We start from the raw sequence: 21,636 nt of genomic DNA on the forward strand, positions 1-21,636 counted from the left end.
AGAGAAAAGAAAGTGTGTATGGTGGAATGCAAGTAAGAGGGGAAGAATAGTAGGAGGTATGGTGGAAATGGATAAAGAGGGAGTTATTTATAGTTGGGGTGGGAGGGCTTTCGGTCATGAGGTTGGAATAGGGGAAATTGAATTTGAATGTGGGTTGTTGGAAGGAGAGATGGATGGAATTGATAAGAGATTTTTGTTAATGAAAACGTGATTCATTATCGTTTGTTTACATTTGTCAAACTTAGTAATTTTTTAAGAGTAAAGTATATTTTTTGTCTCTAAAATTTATTAAAAATTTTTAAAATACCCATAAGTTTCATTTTAATTTTATCCAAAAATTTTCAATTTGCATCAAATAAACTACTGAGGACTAATTTTTCAAAAAAACTTAGGATTAATTCAACAATAATTTCATAAAGAGAAAGTTTAGGGGCCAACACTTAACCATCAAAAGAAAAGTGAGTAATTTTATACCATTGGATGTAATCTTACACCATTAAAAACACTAATAATGATTAATTGATAGTTACAAATTACAAAACTTGCTGACCCTTAGCACTCATCTTTCATAAAAACAAACTTCAATACAAGTAAATTAGACATAATTATCATACATTATTATTGTATTGATCCTAAACTTTTTAAAAATTTAATTGTCAAATATATATTTGATGTAAATAAAAAATTTTAGATATACAATTGAAACAAAATAAAATTTAAAAATATCTTTAAATTTTTTAACAAATTTTAAAAATAAAAAATCTATTTTATCTATATTTTAAAGACTTTCGTCTTTTATATTCTTTTATCATCACCAAAATCTTTGGAATACAGATTTGATAATTTACTCTAACTGTGAACAAGGTTATTCTCTTGGTGTGACTCAAGTTGGTTTGCTACCAACAAAAAAATATTTTAACGGTTAGAATCTACAAATTATAATGCTTTACATATGTACCTAAAAAGACCAAAATAATGAAAAACAAATTTTTCCTATAAGAAAAGGTTAATTATCTATTAAGTACTTAAAAGATTCAGACATCGACAAAAAAAATTATGAAAGATATTATCGATAAAATAATTTTTGAATGATTAAAAAATATAACAAAAAATAATAAATATTATATTTTTATAAGTGATAAAAAAACTTTTTTATTTAGCAAACAATTTATCTATTTGAACCGAATTTTTGCAGCAACATTTGAATAAATATTTAGAAAATGAACCAAAAAAATTCGAAACAAAATTTAATTTCTATATTTTTCTTTTTATTTTTCAAAATAATATGATCATTCACAATAAAATATTTAAAAAAAATCACCTGACATAAAATGACCAAAGTTTTAGAATAAAAAATCTTATTTTTATAGTAATGCTTGCAAAAATTATGTCAAAATTTGATTTTTTTAAAATTTTTTAGAATATCTATTTAATATCTAATTTGTTTTGTCGCATTTTAAATTTTTTTTTTAAGGCTTATTTATTGATAACATTTTTTAGGATTATTTTTGTCAACAATGTAAATTTTCGAATCCCATTTTAGTAGTTTACTCGTAAGAAAAAGAATCTATATCCACAAATTATAGTAAACCAAAATATTGAAACAAGGTAATCCAAAATAAAAATATTGAATAGTATTAGAAAAATTAGTACTATTTTATTAAAAGATTTAATTTAATATAAACACACACATTCTCCCTCTTCTGAATTGATCCGTCATTGAACTCCCTTTAGAATCGATCCATTACCATTACAAAGCCATTCCATATCTTACATGAATAGACACCAAAAGATAAAAATATCTTACATGCATTAACTTTATTATGTATAAGAGGGACACATGACTTTGAAATCTTCACATCTGCACAGTACGTATGGAATTGGAAACCGATATGCAGTAAACTCCAAATACAAAATTGGCCTCCTTTATGTTTCAGTTTCTGTGGACTATCAAAGACCATAGCTAGAGCATAGTAGCAACTGCCAAGCAATGATCACTTGCAAGAATGCAGCAGGATTAAGGTCATTCCATTAATTTATGAACTATCCTAAAGTGCGTACATCCTCTTGTATTCACTGTTCAAAATCTCTTGATCTGATGCATGAGACATGGAGTATGAACGACTCTCGGCCCTTAATTTTGTCTCCTCCATCCTGTGCAAAATGACACAATAACACATGGAGCCAATGGTAGAGAGCATTATCAAGCTTCCAATAACTGTTGCGTATATAGCAAGCCATCTGGAGTGTGATCCCACCACTACATATGTGAGAGAAATGAAGGCAATGGAAATGAAAAGGCAAGCCAACCACATGAGCTTGTTTATGACAAAAACAAGCTGCTTCTTCGCCTTCTGCTCAATCACGACTACCGAAGTTTGAACCACCACAACTGCCAGAGAGATGAATAAAGCCAGGCTATCAAACACAAAAAAGGTTAAGAAAGCTGCATTTTTTGCAATATTTGCCTGTCCAAGTGAAAAGCCGGGGGTTTTCGTCTCGTCATATTGACCCGGAACTGTGAAAATGGCTGCAAAAGCAACTGTAGCAATGAGAACAGCAACAACAGTAGCGGAATTTATTGCATTGTTCAGGCCACTAATGTGGAGTTTTTTCAGCTTCTTTGCAATTTTTTGGACCCTCACTCCAGTCTGACGAGTCTGTTGAAGTTGGGAGTGAACATCATGCTTTATGTCACTGACAGTCTGCTTAAGATGCTTTGATGCATTTGGCTTCCCAGTGTGGGTGGAATTGGCAGCCCCAGCATCCCTCAAAAGGGAGGCGAGTTCTGGAGTTCCAAATTTCTCTGCAATATCTAGAGGAGTCTCTCCAGCTTTATTAGTAGCATTGATGTTGATACCCTCCATAGATAACAAGCAGCGAACATTCTGCACGAAGTAACAGCCACTTTAGAATAGATATCAAAATCGATTACCTTCATTACTTTAGTATCAGCTGTATGGAATTGTTTCAGCATTCAATTCTACATAATGGATATAAAATTATATTACAGATGCTTTCATTCCTTGAGAGGGTTGGTGGTGGGGTGTGAAGTATATGTTGAGTTATTCTTCATGCTAACCTAGAAAAATGCTTAATTTACAATTACCAGCAATTCAAGCAGAATGCAGAACTCAACTTGACTCTATTGTAAGGCATGCATCAAAAGGAGAAATCAACATTTCATAATTGCATCATAAATATGAATTTGCCATGCCAAATGAGGTTTTTTTGTTAGAAATATAACCATTTATGCGTCTCCTCCTATCAGCTTAAGTTTTTGAGACAATTGGTTTCACGACAATATTTTTTCAGTTTTAACAACTTGATGGGATACTAGTTTTTTGACAGAAAGTCAGAAACCACACAAAGATAGGCAAATAAGAAGTACAGGGTATAATATTTCACACCACAGGCAAATATCAGTGTGATATCAGCTTAGGAAAAGAAGGAACAGTGTGAAATGAACAGAAAATGAAAGAACAAGGAGCAGCACTAAGCAACTACAAGCCCCAAGCCTATTTCCAAAACGGATGCATACCTTGTCACCAAATTTATGAACTATGAGTTAGGATAGCTGGTAATAGTTCTTCTATAATACCCTTACAGTTCCCTCCTTTTATAATTAAATCACGGGAAGTTCTTTTCTTTATAATTAATGCTTAGAGCACTGAAGAAAACCCTGGTGTTTGAAACCATGCAACTAAGCTCAGCATAATTTACAAAAAGATGTTCCATTGCTCTAGTGCAAAGCAGGTTTTGTCATGGAGCATAACAAAAATACTAAAATAGTACAACTGAAGTATCACAAAGAACATAAATAACAGAGGCAACAAAATTTGACTTCCCAACTTCAATTAAATGCATTTCCAAATTCCTTTATAGATAAAGCGAGCAAATATTTTATTTTATTTTATTTCTTGTTAGAAGGAGGGTTGTGTGTGGAGGAGGTAATCTCAACACTCTCCTTTACAGATTGTCATATATATATGGTGGATTCTAGTATGCCTATGCTATAGTAGCTACGACGTATTGTTCACATTAAAGTCACCTTTTTTTACATTTTGGTAACATTTTTAAAAGCGTTGTTTAACTATAAAAAAAAGTGTTACTTTAACTTTAGCAACACTTTTTGAAACACCATAGTCACTGTAACCACCGTAGCATAGTCATACTAGAATGACTATATATATATATATATATATATATATATGAAGTTGAATTCATGGCTCTGCCCATTAAGTGAGGTAGCTACCTTGATCCTAGTACACTGTGTACCTTGGCGCAAACAAGAACACAGTGTTACCAAATGTATGATAACATGACTATTTTTGGGCTTAGAAACAAAGACTTGCTTTCTAAATACTAATTAGTTTTTAAAGGCTAATGCAGAGTGAATTAGAAAAGAATAAGGGAATACCTGAATACGGCCCTTCTTTGTGGCAATATGCAAGGCTGTATTTCCTTTATTATCTTCTAGACTTAAAACTGATTGGTCGGGTTTTACCAATTCCAGCAGAATTTCTTGATTTTGCCCCTTCACAGCCATGTGTAGTGCAGTTTGACCTTTCTTATCAGTCCTAAATCCAGTGCTTGGATCCTTGTTCAATAAGGCTTTCACAACTTCCAAATGCCCCATTCTAGCAGCTGAGTGAAGGACAGTCTTACCATTGTTCCTGGCTATTTTCGCAAGGTTTGAATCTGACTCCAAGAGGAGGTTAACCACATCAATATGACCTTGAGTTGCAGCTGTGTGTAAAGCAGTTGAATTGGACAAATCTGTAGTCATGGCCAAGTTGGGAAAGAAGTGCAGCAGTTCTCTCAGCACCTCTGCAATATTCTTCTACTCTAAGTCAGACCTATGGCCAAAGACATTTAATAACAGACATGCTACAGTTCAAACAACACAAGGCAGTTAAAACCACTGAAGCCATATTTTTATTTGTCTAGTGAAAATTTATCACTTTTAACGATTAGTGCTACATGCCAATTCAATAAGCCACAATTAACATAAGCGTCCTTCTACCATTCCTAATTTTGTTGCCAAACAAATCATTGAAATTAGGCCATGTTGATCTTACCAAGATGACCCTGCTTTGCTGCGACGTGAAAAGGATCATAGCCATTTCTGGCGACAATAGAAGCAGTTTGTAGATCCAAGAACTTAAGTATCTCACTAACAACGGAAGCATGTCCATTTTCTGCGGCAACATAAAGAGGGGTCTCCCCTTCAAAGTTCTGCTTAGATAAGAAATCCTTCACATCAGAATTAGCAGAGTTTTCAATTATGTCTTTCACTCTGCTCAAGTTCCCTCCCCGGGCTGCTAAATGAATTGGCAAGTCACCACGTTTCCCAGGTGACTCCTTGCTCTTTTTTCTCTCACTGCCGATGAAGCTCAGCTGCTTCTCCATCACAATCCGGAAACTCTTCTGTTTTTCCATAAATCCGCGAAAGCTTTTCTGTTTCTCCATCACCCGCCGAAAACTCTGCTGTTTTTCCATTGTAGATGCCCGAAAACTGTTCTGTTTCTCCATACTCCAGAACAACAACAACAACAACTGTTCCAAACAGCTCTAATTCTATGTGAAGAGATAATATCAAGGGTTATGAGAATCAATTAACAATACCTTTAAGTTGAGGTTTGAGAAATTGGATAAATGAAAAGATCACAGACCACAGCAAGTCTGAAAGTGGAACGAAAGATCGATTCCTCAATCTGAACTGTTCAGATGCTCAAAAGCACAGGAAGAGTTGAGACCCACATTTTTCTTTCTTTTTTCTTTTTTCGTCGTCTTGTGATGATTGAGCTATTTGGCGAACGAAACATTGGGTACAAAATTACCACCGTCAAGGGAAGGTAATTGTTGTAAAGCCGTAACATGTTGATTGTTGATGTTGAGTGTTGACAAGCCCTCTTTTACACCACCAGGGAAAATGAATGTCAAAGTGAGCTACAAAACGATAAGATAATAACATATGAATCATTGGAGACTAAAGAGTAAAGAGTGAATTTAATTATTTTTTGGGAAAAGGACAAATTAGTCCCTGAGCTTTTAAGTCGTGGACAAATCGATCCCTTAAGATCAAAAAATACTAAAACGCCCCTTACCATTCAAAACGTGTGACGGATCGATCCTTCCGTGCAAAATGATGTGCCAGACGTAACGGAGAGGGGTGACTTGTCGCTTAGTTGGCGTGTGTTGGGCCTAGGTGGCAAGACGGGACCGTTGAGGGAGCTTGGTGTGGCCGTTGGGAAAAAGTCTTGGACAAATACGTCCTTATGATTGAAAACGACGTTGCTTTTAGAACGTTGGGTGTAGTCAGAATTCCAAAGAAGTCCATATAAATCATACACAATTCCAAAGAAGCCCTAGCACACATATGTATGATATTTTCCCTCCAAAAAATGATTGATCTTCTTCCCGTCGTTGTCTTCGTCTAAGGTTGCGCCAGTGAAGCTTCATTGGTGGAGTTGCGGGTGTCATCGGTAGTGGTAAGTACCCTTACTGCGAAACTGAATGTGATATTTACTTTCGAACGTTATCTGCTTTGCATGTCGTGGGTTGGGGTTTAGGTGTAATGTAGTGTTGGGAGGGGCATGGAAGATGAGTTGTGTGTGGTTTATGGCTTAGGTAGTTGTTTATTTGCTAATGCTTAGTGGTAATCGTTGAGTCAAACAATGATGCAGATGGTAGATATTTTCGTGATTCCTGTTTTCCATCACGGGGGCTACTTTCAACGGGCTCCGAATGGTGAGTTAGTTTATGTGGATGGTAAGGTTGAGAGGTTTCCCTCCATGGACCTGGATTTTGTAAATTTCGGTGATTTGATAACACTGTTCAAGGGATTGGGATATCAATCATACAAGGAAGCGTACTGGTATGATCCAAAGAGCAAGGATATGGAGTCAGGGCTGCATGTTCTGAGGGGAGATGCAGGCATCAACCAGATGCGTCAAGCAAAGATGACAAACAAAGATACTGATGAGTTCTATGTATTCTTTGATCATCCTATTGATGACCCAGAACCTGTAGACTGTGGTGGAAAGGAAAACGTTGAGGCAGAGGAAGATGATGTTGGTGTCGAGGTGGATGAATTGGGTGAGTCATCGACGGAGCACGATAGTTACGAGAGCGCAGAGGATGAGCCGTATGCACCTCCGCCTCCCAGTGATGAAAGTAACAGTGATAGTAGGGAAGATGTTGTCAGTGGGTCTGTGTCTAGCAGAGAGAAGAGGAAACAAGTGCCTCATTCCTCTAAGAGAACCCCTCAGTCAAGTAATCAACCCAGGAAGCAAGCGCGACGTGTGTCCCAAAGAACAAGGTCTGCTGCAAGAAAGAAATGGCCTGTCCATGAGCCCGAGGCAGGTGGGCCTGGTGGACAACCCAGTGGATGTAGGCCTGTAGGGGAGCCCAATATACCTAGGCCTGCAACGGAGCCCAATAGGGCCAGAGGACCAAGGCCAGCACTAGTAGACTACGTGAGTGATGTAGAAACTGATGGTGATGATATTGTATGGAAGTATGAATCTGAGGAGCTGCATACACCTGTCTCTTCTGATGATGAGGGAAACAAACATCATTGGCCTGAGTTCAATGACCAATATAGTTTCGGAGAGGAAAGATTTGAGCTTGGAACAAGGTTTGCAACAATTGAGAGGTTCAAAGAGGTGGTAAAGGACACCTTCATTGCTGAAGGCCGGGAGTTGGTGTGGATAAAGAATGGTAGGGAAAGAGTTAGGGTTGGATGCAAGGATGAAGAGTGCGGTTGGATTGCCCACTTGTCTTACAATCGGCAACTACAATGCTTCCAAGTCAAGACGTATAGAAACGAGCACACTTGTGCAAGAGACCTTGGAAGCAACGCCGCTGATCAACATTGGATCAGTAAAAAGGTGGAGAATAGGATGGCAACGCACCCGCATATGACAACCCATGAAGCAATTGATTTTCTAAGCGAGGACTTTGACCTTACTGCACACCCAAAGATGGTGTATAGAGCTGTGAAGGAGGCAAGGGATAGGATGATGGGTAACGAAAGGCAACAGTATGGCAAATTGAGGGATTACTTATTAGAGATACATAGAAGTAACCCTGGATCTTCTGCATTGCTAGACCTGATCCCCCAGCCTCAAGCAGCCCCTATGTTTGACAAGTTATATGTTTGTTTTGAGGCCTGCAAACAGGGATTCAAGAGTGGCTACAGACCATTGATCCACCTAGATAGAGTATTTCTTAAAACATACCATGGGGGACAACTACTTTCTGCCATTGCATAGGATGCCAACAACCAGTTTTACGTGGTTGCATATGCAGTTGCAAGATCCGAGAACAAAGAATCTTGGAAGTGGTTCCTAACATGCTTACAGGAGGATATTGGTGATGTAGGAAACCACGGTTGGAATTTTATGTCGGATCAACAGAAGGTTAGTTCCTTTTTTGTCATTTCGTGTTTGTTGTCTTAGTCATTCACTGTATTATATATTGTTGTAAACATTGCTTCATGCCTTCATTGTTGTTAGGGACTGCTACCTGCACTGAAGGAGGTAATGCCTGGTGCATATGTTAGAAACTGCGTGATGCATATGTGGAAAAATTTTATAAACCGATTCAAGGATCTGCATATAAGAGAAATGGTGTGGGAATGTGCTAGATGCACAACCATATCAGAGTTCAAGGCAACCATGGAAAGACTCAAAGTTGTGAACAAGGATGCTTGGGCCTATCTCATGAAATTTGAACCTGCTACCTGGGTTAGAGCATACTTTAGCCATGGTCCCAAGGTCGACAACCTAACAAACAACATGTGCGATTCGTTTAACGCAAAGGTGGTGAAGTACAGAAGCAAGCCCATACTTACAATGTGCGAGGAGTTATGGTGCTACGTGATGCGGCGAATGGTTCAACACAAGAAACTTCTGGGGACTCATGAGGGAAAACTGGCACCAGTGCAGGAGAAAAGGCTACAAAGACTTATCAAACCAAGCAACAAATGGACAGCGAATTGGATTGGTGATAATGAGCGCAAACGGTTTGAAGTCACTCACAAGGGATCCAAAGTTGATGTGGATCTGATCAAACACAGCTGCTCGTGTAACAAATGGCAACTCACAGGTTAGTCAGGGTTCCTGAATTTCAACATAACCATGCTGTGTATTCTTTTAATTTAAGCCTGCTGTGAATTCATAGTTGATGTGATTTTTAATTTTACTCATAGATGATGTTAACCATGCTGTGAATTTGGACATGCTTGGTGTGAATCTAATTAACATGTCGTGATTGTGTTGATTTTAACTATGCTGTGATTGTGTTGATATTAAGTATGTTGTGAACCTGTTAGCCATGCTGTAAATTTATATTAGTTCATTCAACTCTTAGTCATGTTTATGCCATTTTGTTGTTGTGAAACCGCTGTCCTGCTATGAAGGGATGCCGTGCATTCATACTATAGCAGCAATTAGAAAACGGCATGATAATCCCGATGATTATGTTCATCCATGGCTATGTATGGAATCCATTAGAAAGACATACGAGCATTTCATCCAGCCAGTAACGAGTGAGGAATACTGGACAAGATCTGAGTTTACTAAGCCTGCTCCACCTGTGTTAAAAAGGCCAATTGGACGTCCCAAGGTGCATAACAGACAGAAAGACCCAGCTGAGGCTGTCATTGATGGGGACAAATTGAAGAAGAGTTTCTATGTCACATGTAGCAAGTATGGTGAGAGGGGACACAACTACAAGACATGCAAAGGGGCCCCATCCAACCCAAACTGGAAGCCAAAGACGAAAAAACCAAGAACAAAGGCCAAGGACTCTCAATCACTTGTGGTTCTACCTTTGTCACAGTCAGCCCCCGAGGAAGAGGTAATACTTAGTTTCACAGGGATGTAATTGTCCCCCTGACAATAAACTCAGGGATTTATGTGTCTATTTTATTATTATTTAGGGATCTATTTGTCTATATTTTCATACTTCAAGGTTTTAAATGTCTTATGATATATTGTGCTTTACTGAGACTGTTTAAACTAATTGGATACATTTTACACAATGCCTCATCTCAGATTGTCGAAGACAGTCCCCCTGGTGCTACGAATCCTCCTCATGTTGAACAAAATTCTGCTAATGAGTCTGTTGCTAATGAGGTAACAATCTTGGTGACATTGCATTGTTGTTGCTTGCTGGTTTCATTGCATTTCACACTTGTTTCGACCTTCATGCAGGGTAATTCCAATGCAAACACTGCATCGATGAATGAGCAAGTATCTGGTCCCTCAGCAGCAGCGGTTCAGACACAATCAGTGCCTTCAAAAGCACCATTCAAGCCCCCAGCCCAGTCTACATCACGCCCGGCACGAGGTACATTCAGGCCTAAGCAACCAGTTAGGAGGAAGACTGTGACAAATAAACACTCGCAGCCTGTACCACCTGTCCAGAGTGAGCAGCATCTCCCCTCTCCACAACAACCAACTGCATCAGGAGCATCTCCACAGACTTTGGCTGCAGCAGGCAAAGCAACCCAACGGCGGTTTAAGTTCATCCCCACTCCAGGACTAGACAAGCCAAGTAGTTAATGCTACATGTTTAGACTTTAGTCATGACCTCATCCCCTTTTTGAGAAACACTTTTATTTTGCTAAGCAACTCTTTTTTGAAAACAATGTGATCAGCTATAGCTGTCAGGCTTAAGTTATGCCTTACTATGGCAGTTGACATGTACTTGACTTCTTTTGTCAATACTAACAACTCTTTCATGAGATTAAATTATGCTTTACATATATAATGATGTCTCTAAATAATTATGTCACTCACTTGCTTAGGGTAATGACTTTGCTGCACATATCATAATTTACCTTACAACATTGTTTGTTCGAATAGCATACAACAAAATGGAAACTCATCCCATACTACATTACAAGGTTTTTTTTACCTACTTCTCAGCCAAGATTGACTATGACATAAGCAAACATTACACAAACTACTACTACAATAACCAAATACAGATTAACATTCTTCTTCCTCTCTAGATACAACACCTTCTTCTCCAAATCAATCACCTTCTGTTCCACTACCTTCTTCCCAAGATACACTTTCAGATCATCAACCTCGTTCTCCGTAGTAAACTTTTCAAGGACTCTTATTGTTGAAAGATGGTCATCCAGCCATAAGAAGAACTTGCAGTGACTGGGATTTTTCAGCTGCATGTTCATCATTCCAAAACAAACAGAACTTAATCAACTCCCCTATAATCAAACTGACCAAATAAAATCACCAACATACCTTAAAGAATGGACACCCAAAGAACAATCTATTGGGGTTCGTCGTCGTCCTCGATTTGTACAATATGGCGTACACACGGCATTTACACATCGGAGCAATCTCGTCCTTCTCCTCTGAAGCTTCCACGCATTTCACAGTTGGCGGCAGTCGAACTCATCGTGAGCTGGAGGAGGCTCCGTCACTGGCCATTTAAGCTTGCACAATGTCCCCACACTCAACCAGTCACAGAAATGAACAACGGTAATGGCGAAGGAGTTCCATTTGAAGAAATAGGGCAAACAGAAAAATGACGTCGTTTTCAATCATAAGGACGTATTTGTCCAAGACTTTTTCCCAACGGGCACACCAAGCTCCCTCAACGGTCCCGTCTTGCCACCTAGGCCCAACACACGCCAACTAAGCGACAAGTCACCCCTCTCCGTTACGTTTGGCACATCATTTTGCACGGAAGGATCGATCCATCACACGTTTTGAATGGTAAGGAGCGTTTTAGTATTTTTTGATCTTAAGGGATCGATTTGTCCACGATTTAAAAGCTCAGGGACTAATTTGTCCTTTTCCCTTATTTTTTTTATCAAAAATAAAAAGTCTTTAAACTTGAATCAATTTAAAAGTAAACTTTGCAAAGACAAAACATAAGTTATAATTTTATCTAACATTATTATAGTTATTATTTGTGTATTTTATAGTACTATTAAAGTAAGTACAAAAAATATTGAATTATTAGGCATAAAGTTAATTGATGTAGTAGTCTAAAATTTAGAATTACCAATAATATTTCTTTTTTTATACTAAAGAGTGAATTTAATTATTCCTTTTTTTGGAGACTAAAGAGTGAATTTAATTATTTTTTTTACCAAAAATAAAAAGACTTAAACTCGCTATTTTTAAACTTGAATCAATTTAAAAGTAAACCTTACAAAGACAAAACATAAGTTATAATTTTATCTAACATTATTATAATTATTATTTGTGTATTTTATAGTATTATTAAAGTAAATACAAAAAGTATTGAATTATTAGGTATAAAGTTGATTGATGTGATAGTCTAAAATTTAGAATTACCAATAATATTTTTTTTCTATAAAACAAATTATAGAAAAGTAACTTCATGTCTTTGAACTATAGTATAAACTTTTCATTGGTTTTTATTTTTTGAAACAATCTAGCATACCCATCTTTCATAAATTATTTTTAGAAGATGCAATTGTAAAAACAAATGAATAACCAACTTATTTCATGTCTTTAAAAAAAATTAAAAATACTTTAATCTACAAATTAGGATCCAACACATGTGATGCTTATAATAAGAAAAAATATCTTATAGATTTTTAGTCTATAAAATAAAAAACCAACTCATTATATACAGGGAAATAGAAAATTTACTAACTACTGTGAAGACAAATTCAACATCTATTGTAAGGTGTCTTACAAGAATCTATGCACATATAGTAAAGGATACAAATGTTTAAATTATTTCAGAGGTTGTTCTAACTCATTCACATCCATATTGTTTCGATCAAGTTGAAATTCTTAAACAACACAAAAAATTTAGCATTCATGTTTGCTAAACAATTGAGAACAATATTAAAGTCGGTATTATACAAGTAAAACATATTAAATATTTGTTGCAGCAGTTGGTGGTTATCGTAAATTAAATTTTATTGGAAAGGATGTTAGAAATTATGTTAGTAGGGAGGTTCGTAATGTTTCTAAAGTAGATGACAAAATAATTAGGAAAATACTTTGTGAGAATGAAAGAGAAAAATTAAAGTTTCTTTTATGAGTTTCAACTTGATGTTGATAAGTCAATTAAAAATATATTTTGGACCTAATACAAGAAGTAGAACTGCATTTGAGTATTTTGGTGATGTAGATACCACTTATAATATGAACAGGTATTTGTTTGTTGACCATGTGAATTTGTGTGCTGAATATATGAATTTTTTAGGTATGATTTGCCATTTACTTTCTTTGTTGGTGTGAATCACCATGGCCATTCTGTACTTCTTGGATGTATTTTGTTGAAGAATGAGGATATTGAATCATTCAAGTAGTTGTTTGAATGTTAGCTTCATTGTATGGGTGGAAAAACTCCAAAAGGAATTATTACTGATTAATGTGCATTGATGCTAAGTACTATTGAGGTTTGCATGCCAACTCATAGGTGGTATATTTGATATATTTTGAAGAAGATTCCACATAAATTAAATGGTTATAAGAGACATGTTGAAATTCAGCAAGAGATGAATCATATTGTTTGGAGCTCTCTTTCAAAAGAATCATTTGAAAATAGTTTGAGTGATTTTCTTATTACAATTTAGGTGCGATTGTGCGAATAAAACCATTGATTCAGTTTGTGAAGTAATATGATAATTGTCTTGGCAGTAAAGAACAAAAAGAAAGAAAAACAGATGTTGTAGATTTTAATTATGTTATAACTTGTGTAATAAAATCATCGATAGAAACTCAATTTCAACATGTTTATACTTATGCAAAGTTCAAGAAAAATGCAAGCACAATTTAGAGAAAATGTGAATTGCATTGCAAGATTGAAGCATCATTTTCTAGGCATTAAGGCATATGAGGTCTTAGAACAGGTTGTAAACTCCAAATTTAATGGTTTTGAAGTTACATATGATGCATTGTTATGTGAAATAAGATGACAATGCTCTTTATTTGAATCAAGAGGTATATTATGTCGTGATTCTTTGTGTGTGCTAAGTTTTGAGCAAGTAGTTAAAGTTGAATCAAAATACATATTAGAACGATGGAGTAAGAATTTAAGAAGAAGGCATAAAGATATCAAGAACAGCCATGATGAACTGTTATTAGAGTTAAAACGTAAAAGATTTGATGAGTTAGTGCTTCGTTCGCACAATATTTATAAATTTGAGTCAAAATGTCCAGAGTTGATTGATATTCTATACTGTACATTTGACAATGTAATGGCTGATATACAAAGATATAAATATAAAGATAAAAGAAGAATTATATTATCACAGAATATAGTTCTCTAAATGATGTTAATGAATTTTAAAGTCCACCACATGTAAAAATAAGAGAATGTCTTAAAAAATTATTGTAGTCAAGTATCGAAAAAAAATTACAAATACATCAAAGAAAAATAAAAAAAATGCTCTCACTGAGATCATTTTTTATATGTCGTTTATATTATGATTTATTTAACTTGTTTTTAATTCTCTAAATTTAATTTTTTTTAGAATTTAAATTTGATAGATTGTGAATCAATGATAGAACAATATTTAAGTCTTTATTATGAACAAAGTGTAAACTCTTAATTTAGTATTAATAAATAATTTATATATACATAAAAATATTATTAATACTATTCATAAGGTATATTAATTTTTTTATTATTACAATGTTCATATAAAATAAATGTTAAAAGAAACTATTATATCCTATTCATCAAATTTTGATTACACATTTATCTGTTTATTAATTTTATGTAAATCCCCACAAAAATGAAAATATTTTCATTTCTTCATAAAACTTAGGAAGCCCGACACAATTTAGTAGGAGGGATAATACTCTCAATTCTCGAAGCTGCACTGGTATAGTTTAGACAATTTCTTTTCATACAAACTACTACAGTTCACATGATTACGGGTTCAGTTTAAATAAACAGATTAATTAAATTATTTTTTAAAAAATAATTTAAATAATAAATAATTATATTAAAAATAGTTAATGAATAAGTTATTTATATTTAAATTTTTAATTTTAAAAATGTTTATTTTATAGAAATGTGATAAAAAAATAATAATATTATAAAAAAGTCATTTTTTTAACTTCTCTATAAACTTTTAAATAACTTTTTATAAAGCCGCAATTTGGTTTTGAAAATTACGCCAAACATTAATATTACTACTTTTTTATAAGTCAAAAGCTCAAAAAAGTTATTTTTAAAACTTTTCAAACGGGTTTCAAAGGTCCATTTGAAAAACTTTGAAAGTAATTTTTTTAATTTTTAACTTATAAAAAATAGTAGTATTAATATCTAGTACAATTTTTAAAATTAAATTGCGGCTTTTTAAGAAACTATTTAGAAACTTATAGAGAAATTAAAAAAAAAAGACTTCTCTCATAATACTAAAACTATAAAAATGTATTTTTAAAACTAAAAATTCAAGAACAAAATAACTTATCTATAAACTATTTTTAATATAATCATTTATTATTTAAGTTATTCTTTCAAAAGAGTGTAATTAGTCAAATAAAGTTAACTTCTTATTTAAGCATCTAATTATGCAAATCAAGTAGGAAGATAAAACGGAGTATTTGATTAATTTAACCATGTGAATAACTTATTAAAAAACAAACTTAGAAATGATTTATTTTGTATAACATATCACCTATTTTTTTGTTATCAGTATTTCGGTAAAATTAAGTTAATTTATATTGGCAAATATGATTTTATTAAATTAATGATGCTTGATAAGAGAATTTTATTTTTAATATTGGAGTGGTAGCAGTGTTTTTCGTAAATGTGGATTGTTGGGATGTTTTACTCAAATGTGGGATCGTTTAACTAGAGAAGCAGAAATCGGTGCGACCGATTTCTGAGAGGTACACAAATCGGTGCCACCGATTTCTGGGAAACACAAATCGGTGCCACCGATTTCTGGGAGGTACACAAATCGGTGCCAGGGATTTGTGTTTAAAAAAAATTAAAAAATTTTAAGTACAGAAATCGGACCCAGCGATTTGTGTACTCCCACAATTTTGAAAAACACCAAAAATTACCATGTTAAAGTATATCACCACTTTTTTTTCCATAAAAAAAAAAATTAGCCGCTTGATAATCGTCCTCTCAATTATCGGCACGGAGCTAAGTGGTGAAGCCCAAAGAATAAGGAAGGGAAAGCAGCCCCATGGGCCTGTGGCGGGTAATGGGCAGGGAAAGGTATGACTGTATGAGTATGTACCTTCCACGTTACATTATCCTGTTCTTGATGCTATTGCTGGATGTGTGTTTCTACTTTCTTCTTCTTCTTCGATTCAGATGCTATCTCCACCAACTCATCCACGCTCTCCGTTCTTCTAATTTGCTCCATTCTTCCTCCCTCCTCACTCCCGCTGGATGAGCTCCCATGCCTTTATTTGGTACCTACACTTGTCTCTCTCTTATAAATTCCACTCTCCTCAACTCTTATGTTTAATATGAATTGTTGGTTATTGTGAGCAGAGATAAGAAATGCACAGCTAAGCTTGCAATGTCCTTTGTATTCATCGCTGAGGGCACCAATGCCGTATCACATTAACTCTTTGACCTTTGGCAATGACCACTGTCTTCCCTGCGCCTGGAACAAGCTTAGAAAGGAAAACTTGAGTGTGGTCCCTTTTCGCCTTCCCAGGGGGACGAGGACGGGGACGCTTCTCATTAAGGCGGTTGCTACCTTTGAACCGAAGATTTTGCCTGAATGCACACACTCCACCGACTTGCACCTTGCTACTGCCAACTCAGCACCAGGGGTTCACCTTGACTCTTCTGATGAAGAATCACAAGAGCTTGACGAGAGGGAGAAGTTGAGAAGAATGAGAATTTCCAAAGCTAATAAAGGAAACACCCCATGGAACAAAGGAAGAAAGCATACTCCTGGTAACTATATTTTCTTTTCTTCTTTCTTTATCTTCCTTGACATTCCATCATTTAGCTCTCTTTCTCATTCTAAACAGAAACTTTGCGCAAAATCAGGGAAAGAACAAAGCTTGCAATGCAGAATCCTAAGGTGATGTCATGTAAGAATATGTTTGTCTTTGCTAAACTAGATTTTCATATTAGGTTCACAAACATCCATTTTAGTTCGATATCATTGAAATCTATCACTTATCCCAATTTAGACAATGAACAAATTAAAATATAATCCATTGTAAAATTCACTACTCAACAGCACAATTTTGATGGAAAACAGGATTGTCCTGTCTCTCTCTGGTCTCACTAAACAATTTCTTAATGGTAGTAATTTTTGAATGGGTTATTATTCAGTATTAATACCGACACAACAGGTTTAGATTGATGATTGGGTTTTCGAATTTTAGCTTCAAAATTTTAACTGATTTCCTTCATAAAATTTGGTAATGCAGATAAAAATGAAGCTGGCTAATCTTGGGCATGCACAGACGTAAGTCTTTTCTTGAAAGATGTTGCTAATTCGCTGCTGCTCTGCTGATTGGTTCCTTTTTCACTTACTTTTACTCAAACTTATCTTCCATATTGATTGCACAGCACAGAAACAAGACTGAAGATAGGCGCTGGAGTGAAAATGGGATGGGATAGGAGGCTTAGAAAAAAGATGTTGCAGGAGGCATGTTGTTTTGAGTGGCAGAATTTAATTGCGGAAGCTTCAAGAAAAGGATATGCTGAGCAGGAAGAGCTGCAGTGGAATTCCTATGGAATCTTGGATAAACAGCTGAAGCAAGAGTGGTCAGAGTGTGTTGAACAAAGGAAACAAATGGTGAGGCCACCAGGTAGCAAACGAGCGCCCAAGTCTCCTGAGCAGAGAAGGAAAATCGCAGAAGCTATTGCTGCAAAATGGGCTGATCCAGTAAGTGTTTGTATATATTAATAATACCTTCAAGTTTCATTTTAGCCCAAATAAATGTGTGCCAGATCTTGACCTCTGCCAGCAACAACTTGAGTCAACTTGATGAACAGTCAGTTTTTCTTTCTTTAAATGTTAAATACTCAAGGTTTACCCTCTCAGGGATTAAGTAGAAAGACACGACATTTGATAATTCTTGCATTTAAATTCTTAAGAGTTGTATGTCAAATGATTTGATAGTTTGATTTTGATACCATTACCGCTCTTTTCTCATTATGCTCCTTAAGATTTTAGAGTCGTGACCTATGTTACAAATCGCTTGTAATTCGTTTCTATATGCAATTAGGATTAACTATAACATGAGGCTGAATAGTGAGAAATGCTAGGGTGTCAGCAGAATTTGTGATGTATAGCCATCAATTAGCCATCATTAACATTTTTAATGGTGTGAGATGACATCTAACGGTGTAAAATTACTCATTTTCTTTTTGATGGTTAAATACTGGCCATATTTCAATAAAAGTGATGGTCCCCTAGATTTTCTCCTGAATAGTAATAGAGACATCTCCTGTGAGCAGCTTTTTCTTGAAGCTGTGCTCTTTCTAGGTTAAAAGTTTTCTTCAAATAAATAAAGAATATTAACAGTATTGCTAAGAAGTTAAGGAGAAGGTCCATGGTGTGAAACTGTGAATTCCTTCTGTACCAAAGTTGGTGTGTGGAGGAGGAGTTGGAGGAGGAGGAAGTACAATCTAATAAAACCACATTGATTGATTGTTGAGCCACATTAGTTGAGTTCTGATTCCTGTTTCCTAACCAAATTATTTGCATTATATCAGGGATATCGCGAGAGAGTTTGCTCTGGGTTAGCCAAGTATCATGGTGGCGAAGCTGGGGCCGAAAAGAAACCTAGAAGAAGGCCAAGTGATGGTTCACAGTCCAAAAAGAAGAAACCTATAATGAGAAAAGATACTAATACTAGCACTCGCGTCAGTAGCAGCTCCAAAATCAGGACTAAGAGTGACTCTTTGAAAAAAATCACGTCCCCTGTCTTTAAGGATCCTTTTGTAAATTCCAAGCTTGAGATGATAAAGAACATTAGAGCACAAAGAGCTGCTGCAGAAACTGGACAAGCTCAAGTCATTCAACGAGCAAGGTAAGCCTATCTTTACATACACAAATCAGTGGACGGCATATTTGTTCTCATTTGATTCAAATTGTTGATTTGTATTAGTTTCTCTGTATACACACTAATGAGATTGTGTTTAATGCACAGATTATTGATCGCCGAAGCCGAGAAAGCTGCCAAGGCACTTGAGGTTGCTGCAACAAAGAGTCCCATTGCGCAAGCTTCGTTGATAGAAAGCAGAAAGCTTATTGCCGAAGCTATTCAGGCACTTGAATCCATTGATGCAGAGGAGATGAGCGAGAGTGATGTTTCATCGGTTGCATCGAGTGATTTCAATGAGGAAGGGTCGGCTTCTGAGTTTCTAAGCCAATCACTCAAGTCTCATGTAAATGGTCACAAAGCATTTTCATCAAATGACTACAAGTTCTCTGAAGATTTTGGCGAGTTATCCAAGGAGTTGCAAGAAGATGGTGATTTAGAACTTGGTCTAACAAGCACCAATGGTTGCATTACCGTACCTTGTTTGAATAGTCATACAATGGAATCGGGTCCATCAAATGAACAAGGGGAGACAGAAGAGGATGAAAGCAGAAAATGCGAGACGCAACTTTCGCCAATAGCAAGTAAAAAGTGGGTTCGCGGAAGGCTCGTTGAAGTGGCTTAAGAGAAACAATAAAACCGGTGCAGCTACCTGACTAGCTCAGTTCTCAAACATGATATAAAGCAATGTCATATTGTTTTGCTCCGTGTTATATAGATCACAGTAAATGCCATCAATAGTTTTATTCTTTTAACAGTGTGATCATTGCTTTCTCATTCCAATCATTAACCACTGCTAGGCCAGACCAAGGAAGACTTGAATGGCCATAGCGAAAGGAGAGGATTTATTTTTACTAGTTCTCAGGATCGTTGATCTTTTAATCATGTTGAACTGAACTATGAGTTTATCAATTATCATATGAATATTTTGTTACTTTACAGTGCACAAGTTGATTGTATGTTGATTATAGGTTTAGCCAATTATGTTGATACATAATAAATAAATAAATAAATAAGAAAATAAAACTTACTAGTGTTTAGCAGAGAAAGAAGTGTTGGATTTTGTTTAATATTAAGTACAACTGTACAAAGAGTGAATATATACGAGGGAGTAAGTAGATCAATTTGGAGGAGAGGAAGAGGAATCAGAGTTGGAGAAGTTGGAGAGATGGGAGTTGAGAGTGTCCTCAATGTGTTTCCTCTTAGCTTCTTTGTCTTTTTTGGCTTTCTCAATCTCCTCCTGAACTTGCTCCTTCTGCAAAATAAAAGCACAGGCATGCATATATTATTTAATAATAAAATGAGCAAGAAAATAAAGTGGAAGAGAGGCTGGCTAGTGGCTTGGTTAGGTTGGGTTACTGGGATGAAGTCGGGAGCAGGTTGCTTAACACCGTGAACCGCAGCCCGATTAGAGGCCTTGGTTGTCATCAGTTTCCAATAACCACCAGTGTTGCAAACTCTCCCAATCAATGTCATTGCAGGTTTAGTACTCTTCTCCATTTGTCTATAACAAAAATCAGTAGAGTTGGTTGAGCAGATATATACCTACATGCATGTATGTAACTATGTATATTTGCTCCTGAATCTTCAAGTAGTTATGACGGTCCACGGAAATGTGGCATTGTCTCGAGGATTCCATGCAATATGGGCTACGTGGCGGTAGCACCAATCTTCCATGCCTACGTGTCTTAAAGTTTTGTTAAGCTCCTGAACCATCTAGTCATCTGCACATATCATATCTATTCATTGTTCATTTATTTTCCACGGTTCCCCGATTTAACGGCCCAAAAGTTAATCTGCCGCAAATTTGTGTTGCGGATATCACCTCCAACGACTATTCATCATTCATTAACTCATTTGATTTGATTAATATGGGCCCATAGGACTCGACCCACACAAGCAAGAATCAGCAACTATTATCTCAAGAGTGATTTCAAATTTACCTTCACTACCAAAACATTGAACTTCATAATTACCCCACCTTTCCCTTCTAATATCCCTGTTCGAAGCATCTGCTGAGAACAAAGAGCAATAGCGAGAACGACGCTGATCAAAGAAAATTGGGTCCGTTAAATTGACGCTATTTGAAAAACGAATAAAAAATATTTTAAAATAATAGAGTTATGCACGTCGAAAGTTCGGTATGTAAATTTAAAATTCTGTAAACTTAGCCATTTTTTTTTATCAAACTGCAATGTAAGTGTATGCGTACGCATACTCTTCTATATACGAAAGATCGTCTCTATTTGGCATATATCCGTACGTGGACGAAACAATGCGTATACATCATGAGTAAAAGAGACCCTTGCGTACGCGAGTATAGGACTTAATACGCGGACATTTAATTCTGCCCAGCGTACATGCGTACACAGACAAGGTAATGTGTACGCGTGATGGGCAAAATTGTACTCCCACGCGTACGTGTAAACCACGCGTACGCGTAACTCCTGTTTCAACAAACATAGATTTTGTGTTTTAAAGTTTAATTTCAAATTTCTAAATTTTTGTTTTCATTCTTTTAGCCCTAGATCTTAATAGTATGTCTAATAATGAGATGAAGTTAGGATTAGGTGGTAATTTGGGAGTGAAGCAATATTTTAAATAATGAATTATGTACAAAAAT

The 21,636-nt window shown here is 35.7% G+C and overlaps 2 protein-coding genes across 2 annotated transcripts; one reads left to right on the forward strand and one right to left on the reverse strand.

Moving 5' to 3' along the window:
- Nucleotides 1–1,646: 1,646 nt before the first annotated feature.
- Nucleotides 1,647–5,849, reverse strand: LOC130935771 (ankyrin repeat-containing protein At5g02620-like). The gene is made up of 3 exons (XM_057865655.1): nt 5,082–5,849; nt 4,421–4,830; nt 1,647–2,888 (listed from the first exon to the last, which is right to left on the reverse strand). The coding sequence occupies exons 1-3, from the start codon at nt 5,533–5,535 to the stop codon at nt 2,049–2,051; spliced, it is 1,704 nt and encodes a 567-aa protein (XP_057721638.1). The 5' UTR covers nt 5,536–5,849; the 3' UTR covers nt 1,647–2,048.
- Nucleotides 5,850–16,196: 10,347 nt separating this feature from the next.
- LOC130933364 (uncharacterized) lies at nt 16,197–19,947 on the forward strand. The gene is made up of 7 exons (XM_057862956.1): nt 16,197–16,409; nt 16,492–16,905; nt 16,983–17,035; nt 17,391–17,428; nt 17,533–17,851; nt 18,685–19,001; nt 19,122–19,947. The coding sequence occupies exons 1-7, from the start codon at nt 16,397–16,399 to the stop codon at nt 19,636–19,638; spliced, it is 1,671 nt and encodes a 556-aa protein (XP_057718939.1). The 5' UTR covers nt 16,197–16,396; the 3' UTR covers nt 19,639–19,947.
- The last annotated feature ends 1,689 nt before the right edge of the window (nt 19,948–21,636 follow it).

Source organism: Arachis stenosperma, chromosome 6 (assembly GCF_014773155.1).
Source record: "Arachis stenosperma cultivar V10309 chromosome 6, arast.V10309.gnm1.PFL2, whole genome shotgun sequence".
NCBI classification, from domain to species: domain Eukaryota; kingdom Viridiplantae; phylum Streptophyta; class Magnoliopsida; order Fabales; family Fabaceae; genus Arachis; species Arachis stenosperma.

Coding starts and splice junctions, on each gene's coding strand:
- LOC130935771 (XM_057865655.1), bottom strand. CDS start 5,535: ATGGAGAAACAGAACAGTTTTCGGGCATCTACAATGGAAAAACAGCAG. Junction 4,831..5,081: donor AGCAAAGCAGGGTCATCTTG/GTAAGATCAACA, acceptor AGAATATTGCAG/AGGTGCTGAGAGAACTGCTG. Junction 2,889..4,420: donor CAAAGAAGGGCCGTATTCAG/GTATTCCCTTAT, acceptor TACTTCGTGCAG/AATGTTCGCTGCTTGTTATC.
- LOC130933364 (XM_057862956.1), top strand. Junction 17,429..17,532: donor AATCTTGGGCATGCACAGAC/GTAAGTCTTTTC, acceptor TTGATTGCACAG/CACAGAAACAAGACTGAAGA. Junction 19,002..19,121: donor CAAGTCATTCAACGAGCAAG/GTAAGCCTATCT, acceptor TTTAATGCACAG/ATTATTGATCGCCGAAGCCG.